Below are 13,959 nucleotides of genomic sequence, written 5' to 3'. Positions count from 1 at the left end.
ACCGTGGGCCTGTATTTGGATTTTATGGGATTGTGGATTTCACGGTTTCGGTCTCAGCTTCAAGGTAACAAGAGTATTCTTTCACTCGTGTATAAAAAGTAAATCCGTGATACTGATGAGTACTGATGATACTGTGTGAGATGTTTTAATTATTGTCCTCAGTGTGATATGTTTTTGAACACGTTGAAAAATGTGTGCGAGTGGAAACAAGTACAAACTCATTGACTCACAAAACATAAAGCGTTGTTATTAATTTCATGCCAAGAGTGAAACTCCCACAATGTGACAACGTGGACCTGGTGCGTTACATTTGTATGAATCCACCTTTAACAGCCGGTTGTACTAATCACACCTGCACGTCCGGGTCAACCCCCCCCCCCCCCGCACTGGTGGTACGGACCAGTCAGAAAACTTTTAAAACTTTGATCTTTGTCTGTTCACTAAACATCATGAAAGTTAAGTGACAGGAAGACGGAGGCGACAGAGGAACACTGCAAGAATCTGATTTGAGGATTATGTTTGCGTTCCTTCGTGATATACTTTGTGTAGTACTATAGTACTGTATTACAACAACGAACATGTACTTTTACATATACAGTGAAGGGAAAAGATGTGTCGGAACAGCCTGTTGGGTTCTGGTTCAGCAAAGTGAGACCCGACCCTCTACTATTATCAGCTCCTCTGTCACATGGTTGTTTTTGCACTGGCTGGTTCTAAACAGAGTTCGGTGACTCACCATCGGGCTCCAGCAGTCGGGGGATCCTCAGCTCCCTCTCTGCGATGCGGAACGCCTCCTCCAGGTTCTGCCTGTTGCTTCGGGTCCTGGCTCGGGACAGATCCACCAGGTCGGGCCGCAGGGCGTAGAGGATGGCCAGGAACACCACCCCGCTCCGCCAGCTGGACTTGAAGTCCTTCACGTTGAGTGAGCAGCCGGCTCTGAGGGAAACAAACCATCAGGCCAATCAGGGAACTCTTTAGTATAACTTGATCCCTGGGAGATGACTTCAAAGAGTGAACTAAAGATATGAATGCTAACAATTATTAATTTGAGTTTATGTCAGTTGTGTGTTTTATATCAACCCCACACAACACATTTAAACAACAAACTGTACAAATAGATGCCGTCTTGCACTGATGAGGTCATTTTGAGTAGAGCTGCAGTAACGAGGTTTCTTCGTCCCGTCGACCAATCATGAGTCAGGCTCAGCTGTCAATCACTACACGCCCTCGACCAATCGTCACTCAGTCTCCTCACAGAAAACACGAAGGCTTGACTATGAATCAGTGCGAGAAGAACTATACCCAACATAACAGAAAAAACTGTATTTTCCCTTTGGAGTTTAGTCCATGTCCCATGCGCTAACACGGAGGAGGCGGGGTTCATGGCCTCTACTGCAGCCAGCCAAAAGGGGGAGGGGGAGGGGGGGGGGGGGCGATCCAGACACTTGTTTATTGACAGGCTGTGATTTGAATTCGACTTCTCACCGGTGACACTGCTCCCGGACCCAGAGCATCAGAGCCTTCTTGGCAGAGACCCGGAAGCGGTTGTGCAGCGGCGAGGCTCGGGGGGGCAGCGGGCTGCTGCTGGCCGAGCGGCTCGACAGCGTGGAGCGCGAGTCCAGACTGGCCAGCGACTCCATGGAGCCCTGACGCGAGTCGAAGGAAAGGCTGCTGGCCAGCTCCTCGATCTGAGAACCAAACGTAGTTATGAGATATTGATTTGACACATTTTCTCATTGCACGGGGGTTTCCCTGCGGCAGTGGTTTGCTAATCGGTGCAAAAGATTAACCGAGGAAATGGAAACTCTACATCTCAGAGACAGAAGCTCTTTGATTGACAGCTGTTTGACAGAAGAGGAGAAAAAACTGAATCTGTGAACCTGAAAACTACAAAACTCACGTGGTACTGCAGAATGATGGTCCAGATGAGGCCCAGGATGATGGACGGCCTTCCATCGATGATGTCAGGAATGTTTATGTTGACTAGTTTGATCTGGAGAGAGATCAGGAAACTTTTCACACTCTCACAAAAGAAAGGAATCAACACACATAGAGTTATTTAACGAGAGTCTGTCGTGTACCGATTTCTTCTTCAGGAAGGAGAGGGCTTTCTCGATGTTGCTCCTGTGCTGAAACATTCCTCTTCCTCTCTCCCGACTCTGTGAAACAAACCAGAGAGTGAGTCCAGGTTCGGCCGCCAGTGGGAACACGGTGAAGATGAAGATGAAGATGAAGATGAAGATGAAGATGAAGGCTGAGACGAGGACTCACGATGCGCTGACCGCTCATCACCTCCAGCAGGTCCAGCAGTTTGGAGCCGTCGCGGAAGTCGCTGAACAGATCCAGGATCATACATGGTGGCCTCCGCTGTCACACACACACACACACACACACACACACACACACACACACACACACACACACACACACACACACACACACACACACACACACACACACACACACACACAACACACACACAACACAGCTGTAAGATCTCTGGCTCCTTGTGGGATCCAATCAAAACCAATTCGTCAAACTTTGAAACACAACAAAAAACCAGGCGACTTGTTGATCTCTGATAATCTGACATTTTGGAGATTGAGAAAAATCTCCAGAAAAAAATGATGAGTTGTTTTACAACATTCGTCTTAAAGGTCGTAAAGTCTGTGTTGCCCCTGTGGGTAAATGATTTTCCGGTCTCAGGAAGCTACGATGATTGACTCACGTATTCAAAGAAGATATTATTCATAAATGATTTTAACTCATTGTTATCAACCCGGTTTTAATAAGGAAGCTGTTGCAGAAACTACCTCACAAAGCTTATAAGGCTCAGAATCACATTAAACTCTTAATTTCTGTGTCATTATTGCAGCTGGACGTCTGTGGGAGGGTTGGGAGACGTGGGGGAGACGTGTGTGTGTGTGTGTGGGGGGGGGCAGTGTCCGTCTGTTGCTGTCTGTCTGTCTGTGAACCTTGCTCTGCTCTGCTCTGCTATATTTATGTCCCCAGCTCCTCCTCCCGGGCCCTGACCTCCGCCGTGACTAAAGGTTTTATAGAGAATCACAGCTCTGATATGATTATTGTTGTTTTTCAGAGGAATTCAACACCGTCAGCTGATCGTTAAATGAATTCATAACAAGTCTCGTCTCAACACGGTGAACTGCGTCCAGGCTCTGATGCTTTTATGTTCTACTGCTTGATTTATGATCAGAATTAACTATTTACACTGTTGAAGTAACTGAGCTGAATTATTATTCCTTGAAGTACTTTACATTTTTACATGGAATAACGGAAACAGCTGTAAAGACCTGATGTTCACTTCTAATTAACCTCAGCAACATGTTGCACTGATGCAGGATCCAGGACACGAGGTTTGATTAAACCAAAACAAAGACTTTCTGTAAAAGTCTTTTAAATTCTATAAATAAAAACCACTTTCTCGTCAACTGTAAATCTTCTTAACTTTATCATCAATACCACAAATATGAGAAACTAAAGGTAATAAAAACATGTTTTTGTTAGCAGGTTACCGCAGTCGGGGGTTACATGAGGTGAGACGTCATTACTGATGCATTTTCTACACGGAGGGAATGTGGGTGTGTTAGTGAGGGAAGCTGCTGATGCATCACGTCCTCACATGTCCCTGCTCACCTGTGTTTGTGAGGAAGCTGCAGCTCAGCTCAGGGAATATGAATCTAACTGTGTTCTGGGATATGAAGCTGAATGAAGCATAGATGTAAAGTTCTTTAGGCTTAAAAGAATAAATATCACAATATTATTGTTAAAGCCCCAAAGGTTGATTGTGTACAGAAAGATGACATAACAGTGAACAAACATGAAGTCAAATCATCTTAATCGCCCCCTGGTGGCTGGCTGCAGTCATTTACCCACGTCTCCTCCATGTTCACAGCTGGGACACGGACCAATTAAGTTGTCAGATTCAACTTCAGATCTTAGTTTCTGTCACTTCAGGTCGTTCTTATCAAACTGATGTTTGTTCAAGTTTTCATGTTGCTGATAAGTTTGGTTTTAATAGGTTATTTGATGATATCAAAACAGGCTGAAGCATCTTGATTGACAGCTTGAACTGACGTGACATAAATAACATCAAAGTGCAAGATGGTGAATCCAGGATATTTAAGTTTCGTTTGTGATGTGTTGTACATTTCTTGTATTTGTTTTACATCCTCATTAGACTCATGATATATTAGATTGACACATGAAGGGACTTGTCTAATCAGAGGGGTCAGAGGTCAGAGGTCAGGGACAGAACTCACCTTTGCCAGCTGAGCGTTGACCCAGTTAGTGAAAGTCCTCTTCTGAATCTGTTCTTGTTCCACTGCAGAAGAAGAACAGGGGACAGGATGTCAGGTTTACCTTAACTTTAATTTACTACAATTACTACAATTCCCTACATTTCTAAAACCAGTTTGATCCCTGTGGAGGTGAAACTCTCCTCTAGAGGGCGACGTGACAAGACAACCATCAAATTCAGCTTCCAGGCCGAGTTCTCACGAGTCAGAAATCTCACTCATCCGACCACAGGTGTTAACAAGTCAGATAACTTTGCCCTTTAAAGGCAGGTTGTTACACCAAGGTTTGGAAAATCACCTCCAGGTAGAATGATGACAGTGAGACGCCTGAACAAGCCTCCAGTTCAATAATAATGAAAGCCAGAGAAAACAGATCAGTTCATTGTAAACAGAGCAGTGAGCATGAAATCGAAGCCACATATAACTGCTTTGATTCACTTAACATAAAAAATATTAGTTTTTCTTATGAAATAGATGCAGAAAGTTATAAAATACAAATATATATAAAAGAGAGGGTTATCGTCAGCATGCATTCAGACATATAAGTAGACAGAACATATAAGTATGGGACATATTAAGTAAACAACATATCTTCGGTTTGTGGACCTAACTACCTTGTTCTAGATGAGCACCAATGTTTAATGTGTTCTTTCCAGACTCAAACCACATCCTCCCCCTGAGATCTGTGGTGATCTGTCCATTAGTTTGTGTGTTACCTTGCTAACAAAGAGACAAACATGAACACACAACCTCACGGATCCCTGCAGACGAGAGCTTCCAGCTTTACAGACCGAGGCTGCAGACCGGACTCACCGCTGTAGAGCTCAATGAAGTCGTTCAGGTCAGTGACCGTGTGAAGAGTCTCACATATGATCCAGTCCTCGTTGTCCATCGTCCTCACAAAGTCAACTCAACCTCCCACTGAGCATCTTAGGGGTTTTAAAAGATGTGTCTCGTCTCAAAACTGTACTTAAAACTGCATCGAGTACATTTAGACTTGTCTGCAATTGTTATTTAACCTTGTTCAAGTAAAAAACACGATTTCTGAGTTTTTATCTGACAACAATAATAAATTAATCTGTTTTCTACGGCTCATTTTGCTCGTTTCCCTCTTTACTGAATTAGCTACGGCAGCTGGAAGCTACTGGTCCGTCCTGGTCCTTACTGGTCCGTCCTGAGCTCTGACTCGTGCATCAACTGACCAACCGACTATTTTCTGCTGTACTAGTTTAACAGCAGCACACGTCAGGCCTCAGGTCAGTTACAGTCTAATCTTAATCAAGCTCCTGCAATGACATCTTAATGTAATTAATCCCTGTGTCGTTTCAACACATGAACAGAAACACTTCAGATCACTGAACCAGGAAGAAGTGACGAGAAACCTAAAGTTCATAAAAGTCCTTGAAGCTGCCAAGTCACTGAGATGAAGAAACCTGAGCTGTGACTCACTGGAGGGTTTGACAGAAGAATTATTTTAAACAAACCCATTTGGTCGGAGTAAAAGTCCCAGAGCGTCAAAGTCCCAGAACATTAAAGTCCCAGAGCGTCAAAGTCCCAGAACATTAAAGTCCCAGAGCGTCAAAGTCCCAAAACATTAAAGTCCCAGAGCGTCAAAGTCCCAGAACATTAAAGTCCCAGAACATTAAAGTCCTAGAGCGTCAAAGTCCCAGAGCGTCAAAGTCCCAGAACATTTAAGTCCCAGAACATTAAAGTCCCAGAGCGTCAAAGTCCCAGAACATTAAAGTCCCAGAGCGTCAAAGTCCCAGAGCGTCAAAGTCCCAGAACATTAAAGTCCCAGAGCGTCAAAGTCCCAGAACATTAAAGTCCCATAGCGTCAAAGTCCCAGAGCGTCAAAGTCCCAGAACATTAAAGTCCCAGAGCGTCAAAGTCCCAGAACATTAAAGTCCCAGAGCGTCAAAGTCCCAGAACATTAAAGTCCCAGAGCGTCAAAGTCCCAGAGCGTCAAAGTCCCAGAACATTAAAGTCTCAGAGCGTCAAAGTCCCAGAACATTACAGTCCCAGAACATTAAAGTCCTAGAGCGTCAAAGTCCCAGAGCGTCAAAGTCCCAGAACATTAAAGTCCCAGAACATTAAAGTCCCAGAGCGTCAAAGTCCCAGAACATTAAAGTCCCAGAGCGTCAAAGTCCCAGAGCGTCAAAGTCCCAGAACATTAAAGTCCCAGAGCGTCAAAGTCCCAGAGCGTCAAAGTCCCAGAACATTAAAGTCCCAGAGCGTCAAAGTCCCAGAACATTAAAGTCCCAGAGCGTCAAAGTCCCAGAACATTAAAGTCCCAGAGCGTCAAAGTCCCAGAGCATTAAAGTCCCAGAGCGTCAAAGTCCCAGAACATTAAAGTCCCAGAGCGTCAAAGTCCCAGAGCGTCAAAGTCCCAGAACATTAAAGTCTCAGAGCGTCAAAGTCCCAGAACATTACAGTCCCAGAACATTAAAGTCCCAGAGCATTAAAGTCCCAGAGCGTCAAAGTCCCAGAGCGTCAAAGTCCCAGAGCGTCAAAGTCCCAGAACATTAAAGTCCCAGAGCGTCAAAGTCCCAGAGCGTCAAAGTCCCAGAGCGTCAAAGTCCCAGAGCATTAAAGTCCCAGAGCATCAAAGTCCCAGAGCGTCAAAGTCCCAGAGCGTCAAAGTCCCAGAGCGTCAAAGTCCCAGAGCGTCAAAGTCCCAGAACATTAAAGTCCCAGAGCGTCAAAGTCCCAGAGCGTCAAAGTCCCAGAACATTAAAGTCCCAGAGCGTCAAAGTCCCAGAACATTAAAGTCCCAGAGCGTCAAAGTCCCAGAACATTAAAGTCCCAGAGCGTCAAAGTCCCAGAGCATTAAAGTCCTAGAGCGTCAAAGTCCCAGAACATTAAAGTCCCTGAGCGTCCCAGTCCGTCAAAGTCCCAGAGCGTCAAAGTCCCAAAGCATTAAAGTCCCAGAGCGTCAAAGTCCCAGAGCGTCAAAGTCCCAGAGCATTAAAGTCCCAGAGCGTCAAAGTCCCAGAGCGTCAAAGTCCCAGAGTGTCAAAGTCCCAGAACATTAAAGTCCCAGAGCGTCAAAGTCCCAGAGCGTCAAAGTCCCAGAGCGTCAAAGTCCCAGAGCATTAAAGTCCCAGAGCGTCAAAGTCCCAGAGCGTCAAAGTCCCAGAGCGTCAAAGTCCCAGAGCGTCAAAGTCCCAGAGCATTAAAGTCCCAGAGCTTCCACTTCAATGTTCGTCCAGATCTTTGAAATTGAATTTCTTTCCAACAACTATTAAATCATTTTCCTAAAGATCTTCTGAAACATCAGGCTCTAGAAATAAAACTTTCATTTATGGTCATAGTCAGGAATCATGTGACCACAAGTTAACTTCACAGTTTCTGGACCAAACTTATTCAGCATCGTGATGACACATGACGTCATGATGTCCAACATTTGCATAATGCCCACCTAGCGTCTCATTGGACACGCCCCCTAACAGAGAGAGCGGACATTTCCTACACATACTGGAAGCTGTTGACCAATCACAACAGAGTGGGCCAGCTGGCCAATCAGAGCAGACTGAGCCTTAAAGAGACAGGAGCTAAAAACCAAGTGTTTGAGACAGAGGCTGAACAGAGGAGCTGCAGCGATGGACAGTCTGGGGGGAGGTGATGTGTTTACATGAAGATTACAGCATGTACACACTTTACAGTCATACCACTCATTGAAATACTATATGAAGAAATGTCGTACTGCACGAGCTGTACGAGCAAAGTGAATACAAATACAAATATAGGATTAAAACACAAAACCTAAACACAAAAGGTTTGTAAAGAGGCACTCTAAGCATTTCCAGCATTAATATGAGATTCCCACCTGACTGGGTTCTGGTTTTTATTTCCACAGTGATTCTATGTTTTCCATTCATTCATTTCAGATACATTTTCGGGATCAAGTTAAACATTTACTTTGTGTTTTCTATTAACTTCTGGAGTCGCTATGAGCTACACAGGCAGCTTCAAACAAACATGCTACGGTCTGAAAAACACATCATGATACAGGGATCTACAAATCCTCCTCCTGCTCCTCAGACCTGAACCTTCATGCAGGGAAACACTTCTGCTCTTATCAGGCCCCAAACCTGCACCGGCCCTGAAAACAAACTTTCATTCACAGGAGAGAAAAGCTTGTGTTTGAGTTTTGATTTACTGATAAAACACGGACAAGCTGGAAAATCATGATTCAGCAGAACTTAATCGTTACATTATTAAAAGTTATGATGAGATTCTAGATTCACACACTTGACAACAGATGTGGGCACTTTCACTTCTCTGTTTATATTTAACCTCTATCACTGTAAATCTGTTATACTGCAGCGGTGCACCGGGAATATCTAATACGCTGATTATTACATAATTATACACTATATTCTACACAGTACTTGTAAATAAACTCACCAATGATGGGATCACTCATGATGACTGATTCCAGCTCTGCTGCACATCAACTCAAACCACACACATCTAAACACTTCACAGACCTGGCTGCAGATCCATGGCTGAAATAAGAGATGTTCAGAAAAACGAAACCGATATGACAATAAGTTTTTCTTGACTAAGCAGCAAACACTCCAGACTGGCAGGCTGCAGGGAAGCTGGTGCTAAGCTGCTGGACTCCGCCTCTCCACAGTGTGACTCACACCGGGCTGCAGGCCTGCCGAGGCAAGACCTGCACCGAGCTGGTCCTGCTGCAGCCGCCCGGATTCTGCACGCTGGAAAATATGTCTCAATTTCTAATGTCAACAGCTTTCAAATGTGGATTTCTTATGCAATCTGCTCCTCCCTGTGAGAGAAACTGGAAACAACACTGGGAAAAGTGAGAGAGATGCTGAGACGCCAAGATGTGATGCTGAGATGTGTGTTGACGCCGTGTCGGCAATTATCCCGATAGAGAACTCATTGTTTGTCTTCCAGGTGTTTCAACATTGCATCGAATGTGTTTAAGCCATAAACAGAATAAAAGTTTCCTCTCACAGAGTCTGTTGTATACGAGCGCTGCCATCTTGAGTCTGCACAGCAGGGATTGGACGATGGAGCTTTGGTCTCCAGGTCTGTCAATCGTGACTTTTCAACTCATTTTCATAGCAACAAATTAGTTTAACATGCAGTTGGGTCCATGTCCCATCTACCAACATGGAGAGGGCAGAGTTTATGACCTATACACTGATCCAGCCACCAGGGGGCGTAAAGTCATCCATCTTTATTTACAGGAAATGGTTTGTTAAGTGTCTTTTCTAATCCCGCTGATAAAAACACTCAATAAGCCGATGTTTATATTTAATATGAGTTATTTTTAGTCACATTCTTTCGTCATTACCACTTGTTTAATAAAACCTCCTCTCTCACTCACTGGCTCGTCACAGAGGCGTTAGTCTTACATCATCCACTCTGGAAAGTGAACCAGAGGGAAATGACATAACTGGAAAAAGTCATAATAAAAGGTGCTGTGTTCTAAAAAGGAGAGAGAGCTCTAGTCTAAGTGAGATGGATGAGAGGAAACAGCACAGATCATATCTGTGAGATGATGTAAATGAGATGCTGCCAACCGCTCATGATACAACTATCACCCTGATGGAGGTTTAGAGATTCTGATCCACGCTGCTGGTGTCAGAGTTTAACATGCAGAGTTTAACATGAACTCAGTCATCAGATAAGAAACTTTAACAATATAAATATAACTAGAACCTTCCTGCAAACAGCAAACTGTCGAAACTGTGTCTGCAACGAAGAAGAAGAAAACACCATCTGGAAACAACTTGTGTTTAAAGACCATATTTGGAGCTTTTTGGAGGAATAAATAACTCTGTCATGACAACGCAACATTATTTATCAATTGTATCGTCATTATTCATTTAATTAATTGTTTAGTCTATAAAACATAATTAAATCGCTCAATTAAAGCCTCTCACTTTGCAAAGCTACAGAACAGACAGGAAATATGATGAGCAGAAATCTTCTTATCTTTGACTCAATAGATAAATAAACATTTGAGAATCACTGAACTCAAACTCCTGATCTTCCAGATGAGGAGACGCCCTGAGGGACGTTGATGTGAATCCAGTGTGAAATATCAAGAACTGATTATTTCCGTGGAGCAGGCAGAGAGGACACAATGAGACGATCAGCACAAAGCTCAGATGTCCTCTGGGGGACAGCGAGTTGTTATCTCCCCCCCCCCCCCCCCCCCCCCCCCCCTTCTCTCACCCTGAGGACGGATCTTTTACTTTATGACTCATGAGTCTGAGAGATTAAAACGAGCAGGAACTTGAAGACGAGGAAGGAGCCGTCGGGGGGGTGAGACGAGGTCGTGGAACTTCTGCCTGATCGAGACGCTGAGGCTTAACAGTTATGACGTTACCACAGTAACAGTGATAATACACTGACATAAGGACGTGGGGGTGGGGGGGGGGGGGATTTCCTCTTACAGAACATGACCTCAGCCTTCAGGTGGAGTGGAAACAAGAAGCCTTCACACGGTTTGAAGGCTCATTGAAGTAAATCATCAAACTGTAATACACAGTGACAGCAGTCATATCAGAAAGTGACGAGGATTCAATGCACAGAGAATATCTGATAATCAAACATCTCGAGTGAAGGCATCAATGAAAACCTCCAGTTCAGACTAACCTCACCTGAAGGTCTCTGGAATTCAACCAATCTGCATCAAGGTGCAGAGACTCACAAACATCAGGTCTCTAAATGTCCCTGATTCTTTTCATTCATGTTAAAGAAAGTTTAGAACATTTCCTCAGTTCCTTCTTGTCCCATTAACCTTCCACCAAGTTTCAAGAGAGTTGGGACTGACCCTGCAGGAGCATGTGGACGTTGTCGATGTCCAGGGGGATGCACCCCCTCTCCACCAGACCATCTCCAGAGTGGAAGTCTGACGACATGTCTCCTCACAGCATGGCACCAGTCTGACAGGGAGAGAGAGCATCAGTGTTAATGTGAGGCAGTGGAGCGGGGGGGGGAGACCTGTGACCCTGGTGAATAAATACACAACAACAACAACAACAACAACAATTAAAGGCTTCAAGCTGCTTATCAAGACACTTTTCATGCTTCTTAGATATTTACTTGTATTATTTACTAGAACGTGAATCATTGTATTTGAGTTTGTGATCTTAAACATCAACGAGTTGTTTTATCCTGTTCAACCTCATCTTTATATTTAATTATACTTTATTATCATTGCTTTATCACACATGTTTTTATCAGCTTTAATGTTGAAGCACTTTGTATTTCCTGCGTGAATTATGTGATATACATGTATAAAGTTGATTATTCCTACTGGATGAAGAGTAGCTGTGTTTTGTGTTGTTCAGTGTCGCCCCCGGGTTACGAGTTAGTGCACCGACAACAAGTGTGTGACATTTAAACGCCTGTCAAAGCAAATCACACGGGGGAGAAATAAAACTGAAGGTGCCTTTGATTTGAGCGGCACGTCTTTGTCCGTCGATCACAAACTGGACGGTTCAGGACAACAGGTGAGTCTGAAGTGTGAGTCTGAAGTGTGAGTCTGAAGTGTGAGTCTGAAGGGTGAGTCTGAAGTGTGAGTCTGAAGTGTGAGTCTGAAGTGTGAGTCTGAAGTGTGAGTCTGAAGTGTGAGTCTGAAGTGTGAGTCTGAAGTGTGAGTCTGAAGTGAAACAGGAGCTCTGCAGCAGGTCAGAGGAAAAGTCACATCAGGTCAGATAGTTGTTTTAATGTGTCTCACTCAGATGGAATCAGACAGATTCACGTTTTCACCGGCTTCCTGACGCCTGCAGCAGCGTTTAACAAGAGGAGGAGTGAAGCTCCAAGTTCAAGTATAAAAGGCTTGAATAAATAAATCTCTTCAGATACAAGATAACGGGACAGGAAACACTTTCTTTCAATGGCCTGCGACTTGCCGGACTGGTTTCTCACTGGGAGGAACCAGTGTGAATCCAAAACAAACAAAGCTTCCAGCTGAGCAGGAAATGAAAAGCTGGTGTCTGAGTTTCCTGAATCATGTGACACGGTGAAAACATGTTTAAAGTCAAGCAGGAACGTCAGGTGTGTTTACAGAAAACATGTCAACACAGCTCAGGTTGATCACGTGTTCCCTTCAATGAATCTTTATATTTAGATTGAGGTAATCAGGTGTAGAATTCATAGTTTCTTCAGGTATTTTGCTCTGAACCCAGCGCAGCAGAAAGGAACAAAGACGTCACGGACTGTTTTACACAAATCGGGAAACAAGCTACTGAGAACTGGTTTGGTTTGATATCAATCATCATTAGATCCCAGCTGACGAGCAGAAGAATTCAATAACTTCACAAAACATTGAGCTACAGCAGGTTCATCACTTTTTTTACGGTCCCCTGGAAACTTTACGTTGTTGTTTTCAGTATTTGCAGCGTGTGTCTGTATTTACATGTGTCGTTACATTAATGAAGTTATTTTTCTGTGTTTTCTTAACTTCTCAGTATTGACCTTTCTCTCTACCTCAGTTTTAAAGAGACAGGAGGTAAAACCCAGTGTTTGAGACAGAGGCTGAAAGGAGGAGCTGCAGCGATGGACAGTCTGAGGAAAGTGATGTTTACTGAACATTAATATGAAAACATTTCTCAGTAAAAGCACTTATTAAAATGATCGTCCTGGATATGAGGTTGTCTCCTTTAAAAACTCCAAAAAAAACTTCAAATAGTTTGATGCACGAGGATTTGAAACCCACTGAGACAGATTTAGATTAAGTTTAGATTAAGTTTAGATTGAGTTTAGATTAAGTTTAGATTCCTGAAGGTCACTGATGTTCAACACAATCGTCCTGCAGCAATTAACACTGCAGCGATTTCTAAATACACAACCAACCAACTGAACCACTGCCCTCCAGTGTTAATGTGGGCACATGGATACGCACTAAAATAACACTACACTAAAAAGCATGACAGTGTGTGTGTGTGTGTGGTGATGGTGGGGGGGTGAACCACTATAGCATGGCATTCAAAATATCCCAAGGCTTCATGTCAGCTGCTGAATTAGAGCAAGGGGAGAGGGGGGAGGGAGGGAGGGAGAGTCAGTGGAACAACCAGGAAGAAGAGCCAGGCCCAATGAGGAAGAGGAAGAGAAAAAATAAAGTATCATATCATATCGTATCATACTATGGACACGGAAGTGAAGCTAACAGGAAAGTTGCTGTATTCTCTCAGATGCCCAGGAGAGGGCGACTCTACTCCCACCTGGATTTATAACGTCAGTGAACATTTAGGAGTTTGTGTCTCAATCTCTAGTTTCAAGTCTCCTTCAAACAGCTGATGTTCATTTAGTCAATTCTGATCAGTTAGAGTCAAACAGACCATAAAGCACTGGATATACTGGGGGTGGATACCACAGTGTGATTGACAGCTGGTACCGTCCAATGGGTGCAGATGAGAGGCCAATGGGGGGCATCTTGGTTGGTTGAATGTTAGAAAGGAAAAGTAAAAGAAACTCTCAGTGAATTTCATTTGTTTCCATCAGGTTAAAACCAACAGATGTGGAATCTTTGTTTAAACAAAAGTGAAAAGGAAAGAGTGAGGAAGACGAGTGATGCAACACAGATGAAGAGAGAGGTTGTTCAAGAGCAGAGGAAGAAGGAATACAGCATAGGAGACGAGGAGGGGATGACAGAAGA

The 13,959-nt window shown here is 43.9% G+C and overlaps 2 protein-coding genes across 2 annotated transcripts in view; one reads left to right on the top strand and one right to left on the bottom strand.

The window, feature by feature from the left end:
• The window catches only part of LOC128450984 (uncharacterized), a 62,041-nt gene extending 59,689 nt beyond the window's left edge, over nt 1–2,352 (bottom strand). The window contains exons 1-5 of the mRNA XM_053434753.1: nt 2,272–2,352; nt 2,082–2,159; nt 1,901–1,993; nt 1,486–1,688; nt 737–936 (exon numbers count right to left, since the gene is read on the bottom strand). Of these exons, the coding sequence (XP_053290728.1) occupies nt 737–936; nt 1,486–1,688; nt 1,901–1,993; nt 2,082–2,159; nt 2,272–2,352 (655 nt within the window). The remainder of the gene's footprint in view (nt 1–736; nt 937–1,485; nt 1,689–1,900; nt 1,994–2,081; nt 2,160–2,271) is intronic.
• LOC128450900 (E3 ubiquitin-protein ligase TRIM35) overlaps nt 1–13,959 on the top strand; it is a 454,970-nt gene that overhangs the window by 216,443 nt on the left and 224,568 nt on the right. The gene's annotated exons all lie outside the window — the stretch shown is intronic.

This window comes from Pleuronectes platessa, chromosome 11 (genome assembly GCF_947347685.1).
Source record: "Pleuronectes platessa chromosome 11, fPlePla1.1, whole genome shotgun sequence".
NCBI classification, from domain to species: domain Eukaryota; kingdom Metazoa; phylum Chordata; class Actinopteri; order Pleuronectiformes; family Pleuronectidae; genus Pleuronectes; species Pleuronectes platessa.
This window is presented reverse-complemented; position numbering and strand designations above follow the sequence as displayed.